General features: G+C 34.4%; 1 protein-coding gene across 2 annotated transcripts; it reads right to left on the reverse strand.

Annotated features, from left to right (window-relative positions):
* Positions 1 to 27813, reverse strand: LOC128217967 (lysosomal alpha-mannosidase-like). Of its 2 annotated transcripts, none has more exons than XM_052925448.1 (26): positions 27692 to 27813; positions 26632 to 26734; positions 24810 to 24983; positions 24239 to 24432; positions 23523 to 23631; positions 19268 to 19365; positions 17920 to 17991; positions 16009 to 16125; positions 15410 to 15616; positions 15135 to 15207; positions 14586 to 14625; positions 14192 to 14261; positions 13779 to 13904; positions 12008 to 12124; positions 11253 to 11382; positions 10612 to 10682; positions 9589 to 9807; positions 8645 to 8763; positions 5844 to 5945; positions 5379 to 5466; positions 4637 to 4723; positions 4314 to 4404; positions 3871 to 4016; positions 2556 to 2729; positions 1709 to 1832; positions 1 to 870 (listed from the first exon to the last, which is right to left on the reverse strand). In XM_052925448.1, the coding sequence occupies exons 1-26, from the start codon at positions 27776 to 27778 to the stop codon at positions 722 to 724; spliced, it is 3087 nt and encodes a 1028-aa protein (XP_052781408.1). In that variant the 5' UTR covers positions 27779 to 27813; the 3' UTR covers positions 1 to 721. The 2 variants fall into 2 exon arrangements, with proteins under 2 accessions (XP_052781408.1, XP_052781407.1); XM_052925447.1 differs by lacking the exon at positions 19268 to 19365 and adding an exon at positions 22536 to 22633.
* Positions 27814 to 27816: the final 3 nt, after the last annotated feature.

The raw sequence follows: 27816 nt of genomic DNA on the forward strand, positions 1-27816 counted from the left end.
TATTTTTTAAGGTATTTATTTTAAATGCGAGACATATATTTCTTCAAGATTACAAAAACTTGCACAATAAATATCACAGTACATTATGATGTGCAAACATGTATGTCTTGCGATACACAACATGTATGGGGATAATTAAAACCCGCTTTGGGATCAATAATCAGGGTCTAATTATTACATGGTTATACCCCTTTTCTACTTTCTAAAATTTCTAGCAATTTACATCATTTACCCAAATATGAAAAAAACAAACATTTATATATTTATATAATCGTAACATTGAATTATTGCACTGAAACAAAAAAAAAATTATTGTCAATTAATAGACTGTTGATGCAATCCTGGTATAACCATAACAATTGAGTATCTTACTAATATTTATAGCAGCATTTAGACTGCAATATCTGGAATGATTATTATGTCAGAAGCAAACAATATACATGTACACACGAGTCCAACTAGGAACTGATATGAAAGGAAAAATATAAATAATATTTAAATAGGGGAAAAACATTTTAATACCAAGAACACATAAGCATATCATGCTGATCAAAAATAAATCATAAGGAAAAGGCACATTTTTCAACAATTATTTTAAGCATGTTTTTAATACAAGGTGGAATTTTCATTATGACAGAAAATAAGCCTTAAACATCACACTTCAACACGCTTATCATTCCTTCTTTACATGACATTGTAGAAAGGCAAGTCAATTTTCACATTACGAGAACACGGTAAATCTGTCAACTTTCTGGCGGGGTGGTCCGTCTTTAAGGTTAACCTGGAATGTCCGTATCTCCATCGGGTTGAGAGTAATATCCAGTGGTCCCTCAAGTTTCTGTCGGTTTTCAACTTTGTACACGTTCTTGTCTAAAAATGAATAAAAACGGAATATGTTATGAAATTGTGGCAAGCATTCTCGTGGAGAGATTTACTCCCAACATTTTTCATATCAGCGCCACAAAAAATTTGATAACATGCAGGTCAGAAAACTAAACATAAATACAGAAATTAACTCTCGGTATAATTAATCACAAAATAAACAGAAATAATTTTTCCACAGGACCCTTAAAATTCGATAAAACATTTTTTCCTTTGGGTAATGATGACAAACTGAATTAAGACACAATATACTTCATTAGGAATCCTGTTTATTCCTTGTTTCCCTTCAGAATGCGACATGCGATACATAAAATGAAAGTTTACTGTTATTTTAACTTGCTAAAACATGTTCCTTATACAGATGTGATTGCATGATAATAATATTTTTTTCGAGACAGCGCTTATATTTCAATTGGGATTTCACTTCAAATATTTTGTGCTGGTTTTTTAAGGGCTTGACACCAGATAGTTCCAATGGCGGCAAATACATTATTCCACAAAACATGCCTAGAATTGTCAATAAAAGCTAGTATGAGGCCGATAAAACATAATTTTACATGATTAAAAGAATATTTTGTCTCTGTCTCAGTCGAGTTTACCTGTTTAAAAATAGCACATAATGGTATAAATTTTATGAAAGTTTTTTGTCAATTTTCTTTTTTTCTTGCAATTGTATCATCTGGTATCTATTCCCTTTAAGTCATGTGTTAGTAAGTTTGTTCAGGATGCTTGCTTGAAAAACTGGAAAAGCCACAAAGATTAAGTTCTGCGCCACAACCATAATGCTTTCTTACTAACATACAAAGTACTTCCTTGTTAAACTCACCTTTATCAGTAATGAGTTCACCATCCATGGTGTTCCACTTGAGTCTCTGCATGCTGGCCTTGGCAAGATTGGCACCCAGAGTCAACTCTTCAATACTGTCGATCGTAAATGTGGCAAAAAGGTCCTGCAATTGTAGTAGAGAAGTATTTTATTTGCTTTAGTAATGAGTGGATTATCTGTCCTAATGGCATGCACAGAAGATAAATAAATCCAATACAGTGTGTGTATTGTTATCTATTGTCGTCATGATGTTAAGTAATATGAATTTAACGCCACTCATCTTCACATGCATTTATTATTTCCAATGTTAATGGACTGGTTTGTTAAATTCTGCAAAAGATCATCTATTATTCTAGAGATGTTTGGTTTTAAAGTGCCCAGTGATAGTTGTTTTAGACATTTCATTTTGAGGGAAACAATGATGGATGACAACCACACTCGTGGCCCATAGATGTACCAGTACATTCATTGCACAATTGAGGTAAACTGACTGTAACCTATAAGGATGTACCAGTACATTCATTCAACAATTGAGGTAAATAGAAATCCTATTTTCCCTGCATATAACAACCTGTAGGCTGACTGTAACCTATAAAGATGTACCAGTACATTCATTGCACAATTGAGGTAAATAGAAATCCTATTTTCCCTGCATATAACAACCTGTAGGCTGACTGTAACCTATAAGGATGTACCAGTACATTCATTGCACAATTGAGGTAAATAGAAATCCTATTTTCCCTGCATATAACAACCTGTAGGCTGACTGTAACCTATAAGGATGTACCAGTACATTCATTGCACAATTGAGGTAAATAGAAATCCTATTTTCCCTGCATATAACAACCTGTAGGCTGACTGTGACCGGTAATGAGAGTTTTGCATCTTCTGCCATCTCGTAGAAGTGCTCGAGCCGTATCAGATAGGGCTGGGTAGCGGACGGGGTCAGCGTGGGGCCGCCCCACTGCTCCAGAGTCAACAGGTGCACATTGGCAGGTAGCTCCCGCTTCAGGCCAGACCACTGGAAATATATGTACATAGAGAATACATGATTGGTTCTTAGATTTGTGAGTGAGAGAGACTATATTTACAAGCTATATAACCTCGATGGAAATGACAGATGGCTGACACTTCCAAGTCAAACCACAGTCCAAGAGTTGTATTCATTAAACACCTTTAGTCATTTCCTTACTTACCATAAGTCATTTTCTTAAGGTGAGTATCTCTTTAAAAAATTGAGATAATGGCTCAATAATTTCAAAATTCCTTTATTGTCATTGCCTTTATTGAAAAAACATTTATGGTTTTCTTTAAGTTTGATTTTGAAATTTTTAAGAAATGACTGTTTTATGAATTTCGGCACTGTTTCTTGTGTATATTTAGTAATCACATACTGGCAACATGGGCTATCACTAGTACTGATTAATGCTCCTGTACAATGATTCAACATCAAAGCTCAAGCATATGGCTGAAGCATACCTCATACCTTCACACAGTGATTTTTATTTCTTTGACACACTATTTCATCATATACCACAATATTATATAACATTTTTGACATGTGAAATAAACAAATCAATACCATGAAACATAACTACTTTTGTGTAGTGGCTTCATTTCAAACTTATTTTCCAAATGATATTGGCGATGATACATGTACCATCAAGTCAAGTTTTTTGCATTGCTCTTCTCATACGTATTAATGCTGCATTCTCATAGATTGAACATCTTGTCCACTTTTTTATTTTTTGTCTTGGAAGGAGCAATTTATTGAGTAAATATCTGCAAACCAGGGATAAAAGACTGCTGACAAAAGATCAGATCGCAGATTTCGAATTTCTGTTCTAAAATTGATGTTTTATACATTTTTTTAAACCGTAAGTAAAAGAAACTAGTAACGGTTAAAGCCATAAAACATTTGGAACGGATATATGAAAATCTTCAATCTGATCTTTTGTCAGCAGTCTTTCATCACTGGTTTGCAGACATTTACGCAAAAATCAGCTAATTCAAAACAAAAAATAAAAAAGTTAAAAAAAAGGTAAATCTGTGAGAGTGCAGCATTAATAAGAAACATTCTATTGCTATTTAATCCATATTAGGTTATTTTCCACAAAATATGACCATGACATGCCTAAGAAACTCTTGGTATTCTAATCTACCTGAGTATTGTATGTCGCTGAGTATTCCTGGTATTTCATGTTTGTCTCGGAGAAAGCTGGAATGGGTGCCATGTATTTTTTCAGGCCGAAGTCTCGATGAAATTTGGCTGTGTCCAATGTCTGACCAAGGTGAAGATACATCTTGCCTGTAATAAAAATGCATTTAAAAAGATATGAACAAGGAAAATGTTTTATGAAAAATAGCAGAAAAACAGTTGTGTGAGCGATTATCATTAATTTTTAGGTTACTGTTTTGGTTAAAGTGCTGATATAAACTTTCATCACATCAAAACATCAATAAGTTATTGATTAAAATGTAAAGGATTAATACATTATGATTACAGGCATATCATACACAGGTTCCATGACTTCTGAAAATTTCCCGACTTATCGTTTATAAGTTCTTTATCTAAAAAATCACTAATACATGACAATCTTATTACCTCTGATGATAAGTCCCTGTTGGTCAGCGCCGGTTTCATTCATGGGTTCACCAACCCCCTTACAGTCATCATACAAAAGGCGACGGTGCACCTACATAATACAAATTTAAAACTTGTGTTTGTATTTTATATATCTTCATTGAGTAATACATGTACATATTTGATGAAAGTCAGAAGCCATAATTTCCATACTGGTGATTATAAATAATGCTTATAATTAATTTTCAGCAAAAAGGATTACATTCTTGAGAAAGCAAATAAACATGATTTAATTTGGTTTGCCTATGATAGATGATGTGTATAAATGCACCATATTAACTTACCATGAGTTCCACCTCTCCATCGTGTATGCTTGCCCCACCCTGGGACCTGTCAGTCATCACGGTGAACTGCATACCAGTGCCCTCATCCTAAAGAAACACATGTGTAGTCATACATTCTTGATTTACACAAACACAAATGTCTTTCAAAATGTAAATCTATACTATTTATGTGCCTCACAGTAAAAAAACAACAGCACATTGTACATAAGCTTGTTTCTTATGACAAACAAGTAACACAAGGGCAATAAAGCAATTATCAATTTCATTTACCTTTAATACATTCTGAGTACCGTAGTGTCCACTATCTTCCTAATTACAACTGACGTAGTCTGAATAAAATGTTCAAGCTCTGCTGTGCTTTATTTTGTGTCCAGATTGAAAAATGAAAATCTACATCAAGTGCACTTATATCATATATTATGTGTTACTTTACTGGTGTTAATATGTCGTTTTGATTATACTTGGAAAGAGCATAAGCACAGGAAAGAGCATAAGCACAGCCATTTTGTTGTTACATTTGAAAGCATAAATGTAGCTGCTTAGATTTGGAATCCCAGCTGATTATTGGATGAATTAATAAATATCAAAACTCACTTCTAACAATGCGAAAGAAGGCATGTGACTGGCTGACAGAAAAGTCGTCAGGGTACCTTCTCCGCCCTCAGATTTTCATTTGGAGAATATCAGGGATATGATTTTAATGGTATTGCATTTTATCTGACACTGTTCAATTTCTACTTACTCTAAGGAAAATCCGGCTGTTGACAGGGTAATAGTTGCCGGCCACTGGCTCAGTCTGATTCAAATCCCAGGTCTCTCTGTAGTCACGACTTGAATAACAAACAAAAATACATGTTTTTATCAACAATTAATCAAGAATTGAGCAAACTGAATGGAAAATAATTCTTAGTAAAGGCTTAAAACGTAAAACTTAACGTACAATGATCAAGTCCATGCCAATGTTTACAAACAGTTACAAGTCCGAGATTAGACTCAATATTCAAAATGCAACTTCACAACTTTATTTCTAGCCTAGCATTGATGATAAAACTGCTATATGTATAACGGCATGAAGTTCATGCCATGAACTATTCACTATATATTTTACCTAGATTACTCTTTAAAACAATTGCTTTTCTGAGTCTTAATCTAGACTCTGACTTGTGGCTGTTAGTTATCATGGGCTTAGGACTAGCTGTAAACCTACACTCTTCTGAGAATCTCCCTGCCATTGGCATCTGTATAGAAGTATGTGTCAGTGTTGAGTCCCGTTTCAAACCTCACAACCACCTCTTTACCCAACTTGTCTCTGAAATAGTGAAATGCCAACACTTAATAACAATCTTATGATCATGATCATAAGCATTCCTGCTGTCATGAAATAAATAACTGTATAGAAATATATGTCACGTATAACCTGAATATTACTTCTTTACCCAATCTGTTCCCTGAACTCATGTTCACATCCAAAGTGTTATTTTCAAAGTTCACCACATTTGTGTAGGTGTGTGTGAAAGTTGTTGTGTGAATATAATTTGCCAAAATGTAGAATGAATTGATGCTTCAAGCTTTAAATTCAACAATGTATTTCTCTACTGTTCATTTCCCCATCAAACATGGCTCATACAAGAAATTTACAACTATGAAATAATTATTGAAAAGGAGAGATTTACAGGTCATGTGATAACCCGGAAAGAACAACAAGAGGCACATCAGTGCCTGTGCTCCACTGGCCAAAAGGTTCAAGCAAAGACCACCTAACGAACATTTTCGTCAAGTTTCATAGAAATACAATCATCAATTTTTGAGGAGAAGTTATATAAAAAAATTTTTTACTTTAATAGCTCTGGCTGCCATGTTGTGCAGTGGACCGAAATGATTTGGGCAATTTGAGTAAAGGAGCACCAAACAAACATTTCTGTCAAGTTTTATCGAAAAAAGGTCATCGGTTTCGACGACAAGTCGTATCAAGTTTTTTTTATTTTTTAGCTCTGGCAGCCATGGTGTGCAGTGGACTGGAACCATTTAACAAATTTTGGTTAATGACCACCCAAGGAACATTTCTGTAAAGTTTCATCAAAATCTGATAATCGGTTAACATTTAATCTGAATAGATTATGAAGCAAATATCTAACCTGAACAAGAACTGACGAGATAGAATCGACTTGGTGTTTCACTTACACTTTTCGGCCATTTAAGTTACTAAAAATAGCTGTTTCATAAACTTTCAGAATGTCACTTAAACGAAAATTAATGTTCAGTCTATATATACTTTCCTATGTATAAATGTAAGGTTTTTAAATTGATCTTTTTGTGAGAACTTTATGCTTATATGTTTACTCATAAATTATTATTGTTTAAAAATTATTTACAGATGCTATACGTGAAAAATTAAGACATTATTTTTTTTTCTATTAAAGGGAGGTAATTCAGTAGTAAAATGTAATCAAAGCTATTAAAGCATGGCATTTCTTTTCTAACCATGTTGATATTATTACAGTCTATTCAAGCAAGATGCCTTTTGTTTTTACATAGTACCCATAGGTTCTGAAAAACAAGGAGCACTATTCCCAACAGAAGGATGTCACTCCCTATCACTGCATGAGCATCATAATAAAGAAATGTTTACTCAAACTGCAAGCTGCTCAATTGAAATAGGTATTTACCTCAAGCATACAGTTTTATAAAGTGGCAAAATAGTCGGACTACTAGATTGTCATTCGGACTAGTAAAATATGCCATTATGCTAGTCCAACTGGCTAGTAGGTTAAAATGTTTTTCGTGAAGACTGCGGACGAGAAGTCCTTAAAGGTTTTTCTATTTTTAACTCTCGCAGCCATGTTGTGCAGCGGACCGGAACCATTTGGGCAATTTTGGTTAAAGGGCATCCCGATGAACATTTATGTAAAGTTTCATCAAAATCTGATAATCGGTTTCTGAGAAGATGTAGTTTAACGTTTTTTTCTATTCTTAGCTCTGGTGCCCATGTTGTGCAGCAGACCAGAACTGTTTGGGCTATTTTGGTTAAGGACAACCCAAGTAACATTTCTGTCAAGTTTCATTGCAATACGATCATCGGTTTCTGAGGAGAAGTCGTTTAAAGGTTTTTCTATTTTTACCTCTGGGGGCCATCTTGTGCAGTGGACCGAAACCATTGAAGCAAATTTGATAAAGGACCATCCAAGGAACATTTCTGTTAAGTTTCATCAAAATCTGATCATCGGTTTCTGAGAAGATGTTCTTTAAAGGTTTTTCTATTTTTTTGCCCTGGCAGCCATGTTGTGCAGCGGACCGGAACCATTTGAGCAATTTTGGTTAAGGACCACCCAAGGAACAATTCTGTCAAGTTTCATCAAAATCTGCCTATCCGTTTCAGAGGAGATGTCGTTTAAAGATTTTGCTATTTTTAGCTGTGGCGGCCATATTGTGCAATGGACCAGAACCATTTGAGCAATTTTAATAAAGGACCACCCAAGGAACATTACTGTCAAGTTTCATCAAAATCTGCCGAACCGTTTCAGAGGAGATGTCGTTTAAAGATTTTGCTATTTTTAGCTCTGGCGGCCATATTGTGCAATGGACCGGAACCATTTGAGCAATTTTGGTAAAGGACCACCAAAGGAACATTCCTGTGAAGTTTTGTCAAAATCCGCTCATCAGTTTCAGAGGAGATGTCGTTTAAAGTAAAAGTTTACGCACGCACGCACGCACGCACGCACGCACGCACGCACGCACGCACGCACGCACGCACGCACGCACGCACGCACGCACACACGCACTCACGACGGACAATCTGTGACGACATAAGCTCCATGGCCTTCGGCCAGTGGAGCTAAAAACATGTGGATTCTTAATTATTGATTACGGTTGTATCGTAGTCTGATTAAATTGTCATGGCAGTTTTTTCTATCTTATAACCTCTAATGATAAGTCCCTGTTGGTCAGCGCCGTTTTTTTCGGACAATTAGGGGAATAACAATTATACATTATATACAGCATTTTACTCACTGAACTGGGATGGGTCCAACTGTCCACTCAACCTCCACATACGGTTCATCCTTGTACTGCCTGGTCACCTGGGTAGCCCAGGGGCTGAACTCCATGTGTACTTCATCAACTAGGGGACCCTGAAGATAGAATGAAATATTGAGATGTGCATTATACAAATTCTTCCAAAGAAAATGTAAACTTGTTTAATGATGATAAAATGTCTTCATATGTTATATGACAAATATATATAACTTTGCAATACTTTCTAAGAGCTTGTGACAATTTCCAGAATAAAGTTATCTTAAGAACTTAAGTGGTTAACTCTGTAAAAATCACGACCTGCCTATTTTATTTCTACATGACATTCATATAATATACTAGTAACTGAAGTCTGAACATAATTTTGCATAACGCACAAAGTCCTTTATCCCTAAGTGAATAATGACTTTTTCAAGACAAAAGTAAACAACATGATTAAATAACTTCTCTAGAACACTTTCAGAGGTAAAGATTTGAAAATACATATTTTGGAACATGCTTTTGGTAATCGTGTGAAATTATGACCCCTAGGTGATCACAAGATTTTGCACAAGATTTGGGACTTGCACTGCTCAAGTCCTCTACATATTTAGGTTTTGATCCATCGTCAGTATATTTATATGAAGTAGAAGAAATAATTGTCGGAACAAACCCTGGACCTCGATGAATGGCAGCTCTCTAACAACCACCTGTTCAAACAACTGCAGTTTTACAGTACAGTTGAACCCTGTTGACTCGAACTCCCTGGGACCTGCGAAAATACCTCGAGCCTCGGAAAATTTGAGCCAAGCAGGATTGTTTACCTTCAGTATAAAGAAATCGGCCCTTTAAATCTAGTTCAAGCCAATTAGGAATTCGAGCCAAGCGAGTTCGAGCCAACGGGGTTAGACTGTATAAGTTATTCAGTTAAAATGTCTGCTTACAACAATACTCATTGCCGATGATGGACCAGTCCATTTCTGAGGGCTGGTACCATTTGGCCTGAAGATGTAAGCCCCTGATGGCTGAAACTCCCCTTTGCTACAGTTTCCTGGCATCCCGTTGTAGTACACTATGTCGTTCGTGACGTTGATAGATTTCTTAGAGTGTAGATCAGTCAGTTTCTCCCAGTTTCCTTTACCATCAAACTTAAGTGACATATGCTGTAGGAAAATAGTAATGCTTTATTTGTTAGTTTACAACTAAGTAAGGATATAATATTATAAGTATCTTCCATGGAAGCTTGTGTAAAATTGTTCATCTCAACCCGAGCATGGTCTGTTTCCACAGAACACCCTGCTCGGGATTGGGATGAACCTATCTAGTATTGATATGTGATCATTTGTATTTGTCATAGATTTACAGTGATTCAAAATATGTGTACAGTCAAATTGTTTTTTTTAAATAGTTCAGGGGAGAGAGCAGCATTATTTCTTGAATGCAGCGTGAAAACTATTTTCATTTGAAGTGAGAAACGATTTTTTTTTTTAACATTGCCACAAGACAAGGTTCCAACGGTGCCTAAGACGACGGCCTCTAAAAAGGGAGGTTATTGCATGATGCCAATTAAAAAGTAGTTTCCATTTTTATCTTTGCCCATTGGCAAGATAAGGATTTCCAGCTCAGCCACATATATGGATATACAGTATGTGGTACTTCAGTAAGTAAGTTTCAATGCATTGTACACATCGATGCCAAGTTTATGTCAGTTTTCGACAATTTTCTTTTTTTTCATACGTGAGACAGCCCCTTTAAGTTATGGCCACGCTTAACAGAAGGCGACACCAAGGCTTTCATAGTATCTCAACTTTTTTCTTTGAAAAAAAAGAGCAAAAAAAAATAAAACAATTATACAAAACTCAAAGAGATATCCCTCAGTTTTATGTCACACACCCCATAACTGCTGTTTGATGTGTTAAGAAAATGTTCTATTTTGGAGCGGTATAAGTAATTCACTTCATGCAAACCTTGTTTTTCATCACGAAGGGTTCGCCAACAAAGCCTCTGATGTTTGATGACTTGGTCAACTTCTTCTTACCTGAAAAGAGAAGCCATTATTTGTTGTTGTTGTTTTCCACAAAATGTAATCTTTTGCAATAATAATAGTGTTTAATGTATAAATTCTGACACTTAAAATCTTCTCTGATTACAAATAAAATTAGGGTAGCCAAAAAAATGGAACATTTTCCCAGGCCCCAATTTCTCGAAACTTCTTAAGCTTAACAGGCTTAAGTAGCTTATTTCAATAAGGCAAAGTACATTCTTATATTGGAATTTGATTAATGAAAAATGGTTTATTATGATAATTATAATGATAAATTCCATCTAAAGTATAAAAACTCATAAAGTCAATATAACGCAAATTATTGAAAGACAAAAATAGTGAGCTTAGCTTTATCCTGTTATAAGGGACTTAAGAAGTTTCGAGCAATTTGGGCCTGGTTCTTACATATAAGTAGAAGCACTAATCTTGTTGCCTCTCTAAACACCAGTTTTTATGTTTAAACCTAGGAATAACAGTATAATTCATAGCAGCTTATTTTATGAACAATCAAACTTAGACTAATAAGCATCAACAAAACATGATTTCAACAACTCTGAGACTTACCCTGTGTCATCTTGACCATATAAGTGCTGAACCCAAGAGCCGGTATCTGTACTTGGAATACCAGTTCGCTGGTTGCTATGTGACCTTTTCGTTCTGGAATCACTGTGGTTCTCTTTGTTAGTGGCACCATCTACAATTAAGAATGATTTTTCAGTATATTACAATAATTTTCAGTATAAAGGAATACAGTTTCAGTATATTCAGTAAAGACGAATAACAAAAGCGTTTTCTGTCACATTTTCAACAAATCAATAATCATTGATAATCAAGATCTTTTTGGACCTTCTGAGGTTGTTTATTGATGTTTTACTAGCATTTAGTTCACATTTAACAAAAAGATAAATCAATGTCTGGCCCTATTAAACGTAAATGAATCCCTTTAAGAAATTATGTTTCAACTTTATTTCAACTACTGGGATCATATTCATAAATCATCTTAAGTCATTTCCTAACTAACTAAGTCATTTTTTTAAGATAAGTATCTCTCTATTCATATAAGACAATGGCTTACTAATGTCTGAATTTCTCTAATGCCATTGCCTTTATTGAATATATATACTTTTATGTTAAAAACAGTTACACTTATATTTTGCTAAGAATTTTATTTTGAAAATTTAAAGAAATTGACTTAAACTAAAAATTGACTGAAAAGTTTTATGAATACCTGTCCTGCTCTTAAAGGAATTACAGTCAAGCCCATTAAAACTAGGCAAAAGTCTACGCCATGAAATCATCAACAATCATAACTTACTGACCTGTGTTTCAACTGTGTTTCCTGAAGGGTCCAATACCGAGTAGGCGGAGCCAATCACAGGAAGGCGGACCCAGTGTTTCACAGTGCGTCCCAGTGGGTTGTATACGATCATCACAAACTGTAATACATAAACAAGAGATGTTTGTCAAACATTATGCCCCCTGAGCGCCAAGTTGCCAGAAATATTTGGACAATTGAATGAAATATGCATGGACTGAAATGACAGCTGATTTGTCATTGGATGCATATGAGGCAGGTCATCTACTGGTCATACCTAATCTTCATGTCAAGTTTGATGACCATAGGTCCGGGAATTGTTGAGTTATCACTCGGACAAGCTTTGGTCTTCCAACAGACCGACCGACATGTGCAAAGCAATTATATAACCCCTCTGCTTCGAAGGGGGGCATAATTAAACTAGATGTTCACTGAAAACTGATACTTCAACTCATGCATTTAGTGACATATAAATTTCTACTGTCTACTATATAAGACAAATATCAGAACAATACTCTTACTTTAAAACTTTACTGAAGAAAATATATCCTTGATGATCATCTATCTTAGTTTGAAACAAACATGGCACTTAGTGGATAGAGGAGCTTGAGGCAAATTTTCTCCAAAATTGCATAAGATGCACTTTACTTATGATAACTTAAGAAGGCAAATAAATGCCCAACTAAAATAGTAACATAAAAGAAAATCATTTCTATACAAACATTTATACATCAATCCCAATCATCTGTGCATGCATTAAAAAAATATGGACAATCAGAAAACCTTTTTTCAGCTTACAGTCACACTGACCTTGACCTTTGACCCACTGACCTCAAAATCAATAGGGTTCATCTGCTGGTCATGACCAATAAGCCTACCTAGTATGAGGTCCCTGGGTCAAAGCGTTCTCAAGTTATTGATCGGAAACCGTTTTTCATGTTAAGGTCACACTGACCTTGACCTTTGACCCACTGACCTCAAAATCAATAGGGTTCATCTGCTGGTCATGACCAATACACCTACCAAGTATGAGGTTCCTGGGTCAAAGCGTTCTCAAGTTATTGATCGGAAACCGTTTTTCATGTAAAGGTCACACTGACCTTGACCTTTGACCCACTGACCTCAAAATCAATAGGGTTCATCTGCTGGTGATGACCAATACACATACCAAGTATGAGGTCCCTCGGTCAAAGCGTTCTCAAGTTATTGATCGGAAACCATTTGGTATTCCGACCGACCGACCGACAGACCGACCGACCGACATGTGCAAAACAATATACCCCACTTTTTTCAAAAGGGGGCATAATAAGGTATCACTGTAACAAAATGAAAAGAGAAAGACTTTATTTACACAAGAGATTTGTATAAACCTTTAAAGTAACTTGAAACTGTCTCGATAGTCCAACAGTGCTGTAACACAGAGTTACAAAAAATAACATTGTGGAACTCATGCATATAAAACAACATTTATAAGCACTTATTTTTAACTCAACTTTTCCAAGTTTGTATTCTGCCCCTCAAAAACATATCAACCTTAAAAGAAAGCATGAGCCATTTTGTGCCAGGAGAAATAGACACACATCGATATGAAATTAGAGCAATTTTGCTAATTTCCAGCGGCTTGACCAAGACTTTTATCAAACCCTTTTAAAATCCTTGAAAAATTGATAGTTTGTTGTGGCCTACCATAACTCTCTTTTTTAAATGGTTAAGTAAATCAAATACTAGGTTGGTCAGGCTACTGCAAACAAACAACTGTATTAGGATGGTTTTACCTCTTTGTTCTGTTCTGTGAGAGTACAGGCAGAAATATTGAGAAGGTCACAGTACTTCATCTCCATAGCAGCCGGCCCTTCCTTCTCTTTGGGTAACAGCTTCCTCATAGCATCATTCATCACTTTCTGTAATAACAAAAGGAACTATTTAAATATAAATCTTAGTGATTTTCTTTATTTCACTATAATGAAAACTCTTGCATTAGTTTTGTGTAAATAGAGTGTTTATCTAACTTAAATATTTTTCAAAAACAACTTAATACTTTCATTTAATGATTTTATACACAAAAATCATATCGTCTGAGTTACATAGCAAAAAATTGTTTTAATATATTTTTTTGTACTGACTTTTAAAACTTATCATATATTATCAGTATAATGCTTTTTAATCTTTGTTTGGAAAATCTGAATACCTGGCATTCATTTCTGCCATTGGCCAGCCTCAAGGCATAGTCATAGGCAACCTGCTGTTTCTCTGTACCCCTGAAACCAGACACAGAATAACATACATGTAATTGTATGACAAACTACAAACATCAGAAGGCACCACTTGTTTAAAATTTGTGACAGTATTGTATTCTCATTATTTAGTGATTGATTTCGACCAAAATTTAACATATAATAAGATATTAATGAACAGATATTTTTCCATTCCTTCAAAAATGGCATCCCTTATTCCTGACTTCAAAATTTTGTTCAAAAGCAAGAAATCACAAAATTTATACAGTAACAACCTACAGTATTATTAAGTTATACATTACAATCGCTAGTTTTGTTGAAATGACACCATCAAATGATTATACTTACGAGACAGCATCATGATGCTGGGCCACACCCATTGCTTCCTCTGTTAACACAAAATGATTCAAATTCAATATTTGACTATCAACTGTTTGCAATGTGATTGAGTATTTCCAAATTTTTATGAAACTCTGCCCATATCACATGTTGCACACTGAATGATTTAAGTCGAAGTATCATAGGACAAAACCGCTAAATTTAACTGCAAGACTGCACTGTAATTTAAATGTGAAACACTTATATGTGCGACAGTCTACAATAGGCATAACTGCAAATGCCGATGCAGGACAGAATGCTTACAAATTCCCATATGCCTTTATGAGTCTATTCAGCATAAACACACAAACAAAATGAGATCAGTCCTTAAATACCGGTAAAAAAGTTTGATTCATGGAACAGACTCTTGTAGTTTATGCAGCACTTATCAAAAAAACATGTTTTCCTTACCATTGAGTCTAAATATTTTTAAGCTACATTCTAGATCAGCTGACTATTTTTCAAGTGGAATTTACATGCACTAAAAATTGATAAAAAAATATACAATTAAGAACATACTTAGAACCTGGATGTTGATTGTACTGTTATCCGAGTCGGTCAACTTTGCCATGGCATCTAGCTGTCTGCAGGCCTGGGAGAAGACAATCATCCATTACATTAAATAATCTAAATGTTTTTGTTTAAATCACAGACATGATAAGTACCCACAGGCGCTGTGTGGGCACAGGAATGGTTAAATGTTGTGTATTAGTTCTCCAGATTTTATGAAAAATTAATTTAATTGAAAAAAAAAATAACATAGCAAAAGTTGCATTTTTTCACTACCATGTTACCTGTGAAAATGCATTTGTCTCCCTCACATAACCCTTGAGTGCTGCCCTGCTGGTGAAATATCCAGTCCAAAATGTATGTTCTCGGTCAGCGTATGGGAAGAAATCGTCGCTCTTGGTCGGCCATGTTTTATTGGCGCGGTTCAGTTGGTACGTGTAGCATGAGGGTGTTGAATAGAGAAGGTTCACTTTGGAGCTGTGTGTTGTTTGCTGAAAATTATTGGATTTGATGACATAAGAGATTGTCTTTTGTTTTATACAGTCAACCCATTGACTCAGACTCACTTTGTCAATTTCCTCGTTGGCTCAAACTGGATGTAAAGGACCGATTTCTCTCTACTCAAGGTATGCATTCAGCTTGGCTCAAATTTCCTGAGGCTCATGGTATTTTTGCTGGTCCCTGGGAGTGTGAGCCAACCGGGTTCCACTGTATCTGTTTAATTGTAGTCTATAAAATTGTATGATTTAAACAGAAAATATTGACTTCCAAAAAGAATGTCTGTTTTACACACTGCATAATTGTATTACTACTTGTTGCTTGCCTGGACTTTGGGCAAGCAATATCTGATATCAGTTAGTAATAACCAAGAGTGAGAACCTACCCGCATGTTGGTGTATTTGATAAGCTTGTCGAGGTTCTTGTACCAGTGGTGGGCATTCTGGTATTGGAAGTCTGAGCCCATTGTCATCACGATATGGTTTGTCTTGTAATGCTTCGCCTGCCAATGAAAATGATTTAGTTTTAAAAGTAACTTTTTGTTTATTTACAAATCAATATTAGTAACACAGGGATGGGCATTTTGGTATTTAAAGTCTGCGCCAATGGTCATAACGATATGGTTTGTCTTGTAATGCTTCCCCTGCAAATGAAAAGGATTTAGTTTTAAAAGTAACTTTTTGTTTATTTACAAATCAATATTAGTAACACAGGGATGGGCATTTTGGTATTTAAAGTCTGCGCCCATGGTCATAACGATATGGTTTGTCTTGTAATGCTTCCCCTGCAAATGAAAAGGATTTAGTTTTAAAAGTAACTTTTTGTTTATTTACAAATCAATATTAGTAACACAGGGATGGGCATTTTGGTATTTAAAGTCTGCGCCCATTGTCATCACGATATGGTTCGTCTTGTAATGCTTCCCCTGCAAATGAAAAGGATTTAGTTTTAAAAGTAACTTTTTGTTTATTTACAAATCAATATTAGTAACACAGGGATGGGCATTTTGGTATTTAAAGTCTGCGCCCATGGTCATAACGATATGGTTTGTCTTGTAATGCTTCCCCTGCAAATGAAAAGGATTTAGTTTTAAAAGTAACTTTTTGTTTATTTACAAATCAATATTAGTAACACAGGGATGGGCATTTTGGTACTTAAAGTCTGCGCCCATGGTCATAACGATATGGTTTGTCTTGTAATGCTTCCCCTGCAAATGAAAATGATTTAGTTTTAAAAGTAACTTTTTGTTTATTTACAAATCAATATTAGTAACACAGGGATGGGCATTTTGGTATTTAAAGTCTGCGCCCATTGTCATCACGATATGGTTCGTCTTGTAATGCTTCCCCTGCAAATGAAAAGGATTTAGTTTTAAAGCTGCACTCTTACAGATATTTCATTTTTACAACTTTTTTAGTTTTTGTCTTGGAAAGAGAAAATTTTGGCGTAAATATCTGTAAACCAACGATAAAATATTGCAGACAAAAGATCAGATCGTAGAATTTCATATTTCCATTCAAAAATGTTTTATGGCTTAAAACCTTACTAACAGTTTAAGAAAAATGGATAAAACATAAATTTTTGAACTTAAAAATATTTTTGTCAACAGTCTTATATAACTGTTTTCCTGCATTTTTGCAAAAATTGGCTCATTCCATGACAAAATTTAAAAAGTTGTCAAAACTTTCAATCTGTGAGAGTGCAGCTTTAAAAGCAACTTTTTTGTTTATTTACAAATTAATATTAGTAACACAGTTATGGGCATTCTGGTAACTGAAGTCAGAACACATTGTCATGACGATATGGTTTTTCTGGTAATGCTTTGCCTGCCAATGAAAATAATGAAGACTAGTTTAAAACGTAAGAACTTTGTTTTCTCATAAATTGCATATACATAACTTTATACCTTTGAAATAAATTAAATACATCTCATTGAAAAACTTATCTGAACAAGAATTCTGTCGTTTGATATAACTAATGGTATAGTGTACAGCGAATAATAATAGCTCAAAATATTGTTTAAGGCCAGATATTATTTATTTTTAGATCATCATGCTGAATTAACGGGAATTTGAGAAAATTGGGATGGTATGTTGATTTGTTTTGGCATTTTTTTTCTGACCAAGTGTCAGTTTTGCTTCTTATATTACAACCATTACTCACATGAACCGATTTTTTGTTTTGTCGAAAAACAACATCATTTGTGCAGGTTCTTTAGACAGGAGTGGACAAGAATGAGAATCTAATTTGTATTTCTCTAGCCTGAATTTAATCCAGGTATAATCTTTAACAGTACCTGATCATGTACGGCCTCGAGAAAATCATTCACCTTCTGATTCACATTGTAGTCATGGAGACGGTGGTCGTCCTAAAAGATAAAAATATATATTTTGCACTTTTACAACTAGTAAATTTATTTTTTACATCATACTGTAAAATCATTGATACATAAATGCTTTAAGGAATCAGATGTAGAAATAAGCTTGTCATTTCAAAGAACCATCAGCAAATATGTTAAATTTTGATACTTGGTAATGCAACAGTCAATTGAAATTACTGTTATTGTTATTACAGTGATCAGCTAAATAACTTAAAACAAGCATTTGGAAGTGAACAGAGGATTATATATAATAAGCAAGTGTATCGGCCAGCAATAGCGTGATGGCAACTTTAATTTAAATAAGCGCTTAGATCTGCATGCTCCCTTTATATGAAAGTTGAAAAAAAAGCTAAAAGGCCTGTTTCAATCACTGGCACCAGATTTCCAAACTCAATCATTTTTTTAAAAAATCAAAAAAAATCTTATAATTCCTCACTAAAAATTATAATACCAAATATGAGTTTGAAAATCCGGTGCCAGTGGTTTCAATAAAGAATTTGGCCGTAATTGAAATTGTCTTCGGGTATTATATTTGAAATTGTTTATATTTATTTGAAAGAAACTGAACTTTTGACAGTAATGAAGTTGAATCACAGTTGAGGGAAGGTAAAAACAGACTTGTTGTCAATGGTGATGATTCTGGAGATTTGACATCTTTGAGGTTATGATTAAGATCGTCTATTGAAACGGAGCTAAGAAAGTGATTAGGAAAGTGGAAGACTAAGATAAAACGAGAACCTAAAATGAATTAGTATAAACCAAGATAAGCGAACACGAGTGAAGCAAAGTGACAGAAACCCTGCTGAAGAATAAAACAATCACTCCTAATCTACATAATCTATCAACACTGTGAGTAAGATATTTAACCACAAGGTTTACATTTTAGCCCATACACTACTAAAATGGCAAAACATTTCCAGCCCCTACTACCTCAGAAAATCATCAGTATTATTTTGACACAATAAAGTAGAAGGCTATTCAAATAATTTATATTCAAATGTCATTTCATATTGAAAACATTGAATGTGATGCAAACGACATTTTTGTCATGTTAAAATGTGGGATAAGTAGTCAAGTAGCTCTACAGTATTATAAGTAGACAACTCTGATAACATTGCATTAGACAAAAAGCAAAGGCGAAGCAACACCAAATTTAACTACATTAGACACAACCCGAAAAACCTTATTTCTTCCCAAAACAAAACACATAAAAGAACTTTTACAAACAAGCACTCAGCAGTACATAGGCTGCATTACACCTTACCATAAACGGATCATCTGAACTGTACTGGTTAAAGTCAAACCCACTTGGAGGCTGGTAAAGATTGGGCAATACCCCGGTAAATAAGTCACCCTGTTGTCCTAAAATAGAAGCGTGTGTATTCTAATATATTTTTCCATTTTCTTTAGCTGTAGCTGTGATCTGCCATTATGGAACCATTTTCTTCAACTGGTCTATGGTTTTTTTGGTGTATAAGCTTATTTATACTCACACTTGGGCAAGGCGGAATTGACGAGTGCTCCAATTAGATTGTTAGTCAGTTTAGTTCTTAGGAGCATAGTGCACAGACAGAATGTTACCCTGGTTAGAGCTACCCTGGTTCTTTAGTATGCACTTAAAAGTGTATATCACTGTCACACGAGACCCCCATTTAACGCTCCTTCCCCGGAAGACGCGTAGTAAGCACAATTGTAAGCAGCATGAAAGCAAAATATTCAGCATCATGAAAGCAAAATATTCAGCAGCATGGAAACAAAATATTCAGCAGCATGGAAACAAAATATTCAGCAGCATGGTCGCAAAATATTCAGCAGCATGGTCGCAAAATATTCAGCAGCATGGTCGCAAAATATTCAGCAGCATGAAAACAAAATATTCAGCAGCATGAAAACAAAATATTCAGCAGCATGGAAACAAAATATTCAGCAGCATGAAAACACAAAATTCAGCAGCATGAAAGCACAATATTCAGCAGCATGAAAGCAAAATATTCAGCTTCATGAAAGCAAAATATTCAGCAGCTTAAAAGCAAAATATTCAGCAGCATAAAAGCACAATAGTCAGCAGCATGAAAGCAAAATATTGGTTATAGAGCAGCAAATTATATTCGATCTGCAAATCTAAATCCCCCCAATAATAAAGGGAAAAATGCCAACTTATTTCAACAATATTTAAGCCTTTAAGAAGCAATACCTGTAAGCTGGGATTCTACTCTTAACTGTTACTTCATGATTTAGCAGCCTGAGTAAACTACCTACATGTAGCAAACAGCTACACAAAATATTCAGCAGCAAACAACCTTAGCATTCTAAAATCTAAATGCCAATTTTTCAGCATCAATCAAAAAGTGAAATTAATAAGTAATTTAAGCAGCAAATTATCCTTAGTCAGACCCCTAAAATGGTTGAAGCTTTAAAGTTTTTATATTGACCCTACAATTAGTCAGGAAGAATAAGGGTGTACTAACTATAGGACTGGAGTGATCCTGGAAGCCTGATAATCTTAATTTTTCAAATTAATACTGGACCCTACCATAATGGGAGCATTGGTCTTCATCTGGTCAAAGTTAAAGCCTCGAGGGGGACCGTAATGGTTGAATAAGGCCCCTGTAAACAAATCTGACTGCTTTCCTACAATAAATTTAGCAGCATGTAAGCAACATATTCAGCAGCATGTAAGCAACATATTCAGCAGCATGTAAGCAACATATTCAGCAGCATGAAGCAACATATTCAGCAGCATGAAGCAACATATTCAGCAGCATGAAGCAACATATTCAGCAGCATGAAGCAACATATTCAGCAGCATGAAGCAACACATTCAGCAGCATGAAGCAACATATTCAGCAGCCAGCAACTTTTTCTCGACCAGTCACCCAGTGGTTAAAGATTAAAGTCTGAAGTTTAAACACATAGGAACCTTCATATCAAAGATTGTATCATAGTCATATTTATTTATTTTCCAAAGAAATTATTTGAATGGTCAAATAAGACACAGCTCGTTCAATTTTGTAAATAATTTATTTCCTAACTTCATAACATTTTTTAAATTAATTTCTTGATCTTACAATATTTTTCATTCACTCATTGATAAGATGATCCCATAATATCATTAGTAAGGAAACAGCATGAGCTAGACAATACGAATAGTCAAGATGACCAGACCCCAATTTCTTGAAACTTCGTAAGTCCCTTATAACAGGATTAAGCTAAGCTCATTATTTTTTTTTCCTATAATTTGCATAAAATATACTTCTAAAAGAGTTTTTATACTTAAGATAGGAGTTATGATTATGATAATCACAACTAACCATTTTTCATTTATAAAAATTCAATTTCAGTGTGTTTTTTGACTTATTGAAATAAGCTACTTAAGCCTGTTAAGCTTTAGAAGTTTCGAGAAATTGGTGTCAGGAGTGTTAAGCAGAGGGTTACACTTGGTGTATAAAATCATTGTGAATGGAAAACGCCAGTTTTGTATGGTTTATTGTCCAAAGTAATCAATTTGTATGGATTTTATCTGTCTATTTTATAACAAAGCTAGCCATTGCCTTTTATTCTAGCTTGATTATGACTAAAGCTGATAGCATATGAAACCATAGTCAAATCAGTGTTCTTGGTATAAACCAGCACTGGTACCCATTATGAAAGGCCATGAGAAAGTCTTGATATGGTCTCAAACCAACAAAAGCAGACGTAACTATCCCTAAACCCCTTCAATGTGGAATGTGGATTTATTGCGTCGGAAAGCAATGGAAAATGAATACTTGGGAAATAACGACCTGTTGATACCAAAACCGATGATTACCATTATTGAGTCATCACTATAGAACTGGTCAAAGTTAAAACCAATCGGTGGGCCAGAACCATTGAATAATGCTCCAGTAAACAGATCAGCATTCATCCCTAGAACATAACCATTTAAGATTCTGTTTATAACATAAACAACCTTACTTAGAGAACTGGTCAGCCAGTTATCACCATAAACAGAATAATATTAATAAATATTAAAGTCGGCCATTTGAATCAAATTTTTTATGAGACATCATCATTTTAAGGTAATCAATGGAAGAGGCAAGAAAAAAATCCCTTTACTAATGCAGAAATCTTCTTGGGTTGGAACTAAGCTAGGACTCTCTCAAATAAACTTAGGTTTCATTTCAAGCATTTTCCCCAACATGCGAAACAAAAAATAAATGTTTTTGAAAATAAATATCCTGGACCATTCACAATGACTTCAAAACCAAGTGCAAGACTAAGGCTTAAGAAATTGCTTGTTTACAGTGGTCCGACCATTCATCGAAAATGCATACACTTGAATTGTTGTTATCATTGAATAATCAAAATGATTATCCTTTTCATCACGCAGTTCTATTAGTGTTAAGTCATAACATAGACTGAAAACAACAAATCTGTTACCTATCAAAAAAGGTTTAGGTCAGGTCAGTGCAAACCAGCAATTTCTTAAAAATGGCATTATGTTAGTTGAAGTACATTAACACATGCTACACATGCAGGGCGGAGTCATTTACCATGATGGGATCATTCGAGGAAAACTGATCCCAATCGAACCCTCCCGGGGGTCCATATCCATTATATAGGGCTCCAGTAAACAGGTCACCTTGGGTCCCTAAATTGTACTTGACATAATTATTAAGTTTGTAACTAAAATCAAACTGGTTAGTTCATTTTTAATTCATTCATTTAAGCTCGGTTAAGGAGATGGTTATAAACTTATATGAATGACGCTCAAGACTAACTCCTAGGTAGAATGCCCAAGCTTGTACCCTGGGTAGAAACCAAGTACTACTGTCTTATTTGAGTCAGAGAGGCTTAATGTTGGGCTTGAACCCACAACCTCTTTAGTTACAGTGTACGCGAAAACATGTCGGACAGTCGGACATTGCCTGTAGATTTTTAAACTGTATCTTCAAAGCACAAAGTACATAATTGTCCAATGTTTTTGTTAGTGCCAAACTGATATCCAAAATTGAAATATCCATCGCATATGAAGCCTCTTGACAACTCGTTTTTACTATAGTCCTGGGTCAACTATAAAGACGTCAGACACATGTCCAGTTTGTCCAAAAAGTTTTCGCTATACCATGACTCCTATACCACAAGACCACTTACACTCTCAAAGAAATGTTTCAGTTGGTATAATGATCTGCGATTATTTTCATATAAATTATAGCATATAAATTTGGGTCAGGATGATAAATTATTATGAATGAAAGCAAAGGCAAAAAAAGTTTTATGTATTTAAAGTTAGTTATTTTATTATAAATAGCCAATCTAATCAGATCTGCACAGTTGCAAAATCTAACAATGATATAAAACCTACTTTTTATTGTTATGTTGTATAAGATGAAATATGAGAACTTTCAAACATGAGAACAAAATTACGGCAACAAATTAGAAAAGTAATACAAAAAATAATTTATTAACAAAACCCAATTTGTAATTAAAATAAAAACACGCTTTATACTGTACTTATTTTTTATCAACGAGAAGCTTACCTAAGTTATCAGGTGACCCATGCCACAGCATTTCCATTGTTGATGTGTTGAGACGATGATTCTTGTCTTGGTAGTCAAGGCGACCAAAGAACAGCCCATCAAATCCAAACTGTGAGGAAAAATAATTGCATATATTTTACTTATTTAGGTCTCATCCACATACATGTACATACATATAAAACAAAGTGCAAATTGTACACCATGCTAATTTAACTAAAAGCGTTAAATCAGCAGAACTAATATTGTATTAAAAAAATCTGTTTCATTGTTTTGTTAAATAATATTATCCCGGTATTTTTTGTTTTGTTTATTACTATAACAGACTTGTACAAAATACTTACTCTAACAGACTTGTACAAAATACTATTTTGTAGTTGTTCAAACTCAATGATTTTTGGCAATTCAATCTTCTGAATAACAAAATCAGCATTTTGATGGGAATAATGATTTTTTTGGTGTTTTCTGCTTGGAAAAAATGTAATAACCTTTGTAATATTTTACATTTCTTGCATACAGTTTAAAAGTTAGGAAATTTATGCAAAATACAATATTTATGTGTCTAATAAATGCTAAAACATGATATATCTTCGCTGTTTAACTTTACATACAAGTTTCATCACGCAATAAGTAACAAGTGCTTTATCATTTCAGTGATATATCTGCCTCATTAATTAAAGAAATTCCTATTCCCGTCCATCCATTGCATATAACCTCACCTGAGCAAACATTGAAGCCTGCTCCCTTGAGTGACCGAATGGGTCAATCTGCCAGCCAATACGAGGCCGTCCACACTCGCCAAAGTTTTGTCGAAGAAACTCAAAGCCCAGGGCATGCTGGTCTATCATGGCATTATAGTGAGTGGAAGCCTCATCATTCATGCACCATCCTCCCAGGATGAACTCAAACTGACCTGGAATGAGTTATTTTGATATGAGTTATTAAGCTATGTGAATAACAAGCAAAAGACAAACTCACATTTGAAAAGGTATTTTGTAAATTAAACCATGGAATAATTCAATTTCAATTTCTGTTTTCTGCATAATGAAGCATTTTCTGATACATTCGTGTATGTAAATGAATGTTTTATTATTCAAAAATCTGATGACAACTTCACAATGAAAGTTGTACGATGTACACATAAAACCGAGACTTTTTTTCTCTCATAAAATACAATTTGTCCCATTACTAATATGCCAATGAAAATGATTTGTTGAGTTGTATAATTCATATTGATGAGACTAATTCAGTACTCCTTAACCTTATATTGAAAACTAACATTCCATGTACCTGAATTTACAAGCCCCTTCACTACATGTCTCATGCTGTCTGTCTGTTCCCGCCACCAGCGAGCAAAGAACGCAATCTCCACGTAGATGAAGCGCTTGTTTGGGTCGCTGACAAGTGCTGGGATGACAGAATCGAGAACGTACTGGACACCAGCATTCTGGATTTCATTGCGTGCTGTGGACAAAAGAAAAATGTTGTATTCATGTTTGAAGAAATCTTTTATTATTATGTTTAGGGCAGGGATGAGTATCCGGGCACCCTGGGTCGGTACATTTTGGCAGGTACCCGGGAACAATTCTAGAAACTGGAACCTAGCCAATACAGTAATATTTTTTATTAAGCTTGTTTAAGTGAATTAAAGAATGTTTCTTCTCCATGGGCTTTTAGATGACGTTCCCACACCTTTGTGACTCGATTCATATGAACAGAGACAGCATTCTTTCAAACTCTACTTATCTATGTTTCAGATAAAAGGTTAACTTTGCTTTGCTTTCAAAAAGAAAGAAATCATCAAAAATATTATTTTATGTCACTTCTATTGCGAGAAACTTTACTTTCATGTAAAGAGTTCCCAAGTTAATTGAGTACCAGGTAAATGGGTACCAGTCCATAAATTCTACCCATCCATGGGTTTATTGTGTCCCTCAAGTAAGAAAAAACGAAAGCTTTTGTGAATTTCTAAAATAAAATATCTGACATAAGAAAAATTCATTTAAATTCAAAATATTTTTCAACATAATATTTGTAAATGATGTTTTACACAAAATTGCATCTGTTGTTTAATAATACAAGCTGTATGATATCTTCAATCTAGCTCATTATTTATAATGGAAAACAGACAATCAACAAATTCACAATTGTCAAATTTAAAACCAGTGCAAAAATATGTACATCAGATGTCAATCTTCAAATATCAACATTTTATCAACCCTGGTTTACCAAGGTTATTGCATATATCACAATTCAATATGCATTTATGGAAGCTGATAAACTGTTTGCCACTATCTTTCTTTATCGCTTATGAATGATAAAGATGTCATAGTACAGAACATAAAGATGCAACTGAAGAAAATTAAGATAATGTGAGTAAATAATTAGATACAAATAGAATGGTAGTACAGTTGAGTTTTAAATTTGCAATGGTTAAATGAGATGGTGCCACTTTTGAGGAGCAGTTGCACCACATTGAAACAGTCTTACTTGCCTGAACATCAGTTTTACATCAGGCTTTCATCTGAATTAGTCTTTACTTCAATTAAAATTAAACAAGCACCAATTTCCTAAACAGTCACTTATAACAGGATCATTGAAGCTATTTCTGCTCAATATTTTACATTGGTAAAAATTATTGATTTTTCTCCTTTAAAGCTGCACTCTCTATAAGACTGCTGACAAAAAATCACATTGCAGATTTTCATACTGCCGTTTGGAAATTAATGTTTTATGGCAAAAAGCGTTAATAACGCTTTAAGAAAAAGGCATAAAACATCAATTTTTGAACATTTATATGAAAACCTGATGTCTGATATTTTCTCAGCTGTCTTATATCACTTGTTGATTGATATTACGCAAAAATTGGCTCATTCCAAGACAACAAATAAAAAAAGTTGTCAAAATGGTTAATCTGTGACAGTGCAGCTTTAAACAGAAATTATTTTTATATTCATAAATAAACATTGATAAAATTTCATAAAATCATGCAAAGGCAAGTATTTTGGCAAAGAAAAATGTTACTTTTACCAGTTATGATTAAGGTATTTTTATAAATTGGAGCCAGTTCATAATGGTCACAGAACTAAAAGACCTGATGCCTAGATCTTACCCCCATAATAGTACTGGTCGACAGTCTTCAGCCATCCAACATCATCGTGTGTATGAGGAACCAAGTGAACGTTGATCATATCATCCTTTACGGGATTGCAGCTCTGAAATGGTCAAAACATAGTGTCTTATTTTTTGACAACCCAACTAGTGTAGATGAAAAATATATATATAAAAAAATGGAAATAAAAAAGGAGTTTTTCTGATATAAAATTGTTTGCAAATCTGATCTGAATTTTTTTGAAAATCAAACTTGTTTTCTAATATCTGAAAAACTACAATAATAGATGCTAACTAAAATGCAAGTTTTTTTAAAATGGAATTAATATGAACACCATTACATGCACATTAAACAGCGCCTGTTTTACCAGTAAGTATTAACACAGTCCAGGTCATATTGTACATTCAAAACTATTACAGCCATGATTCATTCGGAACTCCTCAGCCATTTTTATTGAAAACAACCTTGGATGTATGCCGGTACATCAGTTGAAGTAGTTTGTAAATTTTTGAATTACATCATTAATTAACTGTAGTGTTTAAGAGTTGTAATTATTGATGTAAGTTAAAATCGATTGCCAGTGAAGTGTAGTAATGCAAACATAATTAAGATTCCCAAGAGTTAAGTCATAAAGTTTAACTGCCAAAAAAAATTACTACACGAATAAAATTACTACGCGATCCACTTGCAGCGGCCTTAAACATACCACTTTTTGAGTATGTAAACCGTCCAAATACATCGGCGCTCCGAATGAGCCATGATTATCATGGCTAAGCGCCTAACTAGTTGTAACACAAGATCAATAATTTGTTGACCAAGACAATTAAACATTTTAAATTTAAATAAAAAATAAACAGTTTTTGTTTCAACTTAACGTTTTTTATTTTCTTTGTAATGTGCATGTAAACGAGGGTCGTGTAAACGATGATATATAAGTACAGTATTTATTACCCAGGAAACGGAGAGTCGCGAACATATATGACATTTAATAAGCTTCGCAGTATTGAATTAAATCATGAAGCGATCGTACAATCTAAAATATACAAATATATTCACTAACATCATATCCACATTTTGCCTCTTTTGATGTAGGAATCGCATGACATAAACAAAGTAAACAGCAAGTAACAAAGGCAAACATCGACATCTTGTCCGATTATTGCAGACAATATCACATGATCAACA

Source organism: Mya arenaria, chromosome 14 (genome assembly GCF_026914265.1).
Source record: "Mya arenaria isolate MELC-2E11 chromosome 14, ASM2691426v1".
Classification (NCBI taxonomy): Eukaryota; Metazoa; Mollusca; class Bivalvia; order Myida; family Myidae; genus Mya; species Mya arenaria.

What these genes read in the sequence shown, in the direction of transcription:
- LOC128217967 (XM_052925448.1), bottom strand. Translation starts at nt 27,778, where the DNA reads ATGTCGATGTTTGCCTTTGTTACTTGCTGTTTACTTTGTTTATGTCAT. An exon ending in AGGCAAAATGTGGATATGAT is followed by an intron (nt 26,735 to 27,691) that starts GTTAGTGAATAT and finishes TGACCATTTCAG; the next exon opens with AGCTGCAATCCCGTAAAGGA. An exon ending in ACAGCCGGATTTTCCTTAGA is followed by an intron (nt 4,724 to 5,378) that starts GTAAGTAGAAAT and finishes GTGTTTCTTTAG; the next exon opens with GATGAGGGCACTGGTATGCA.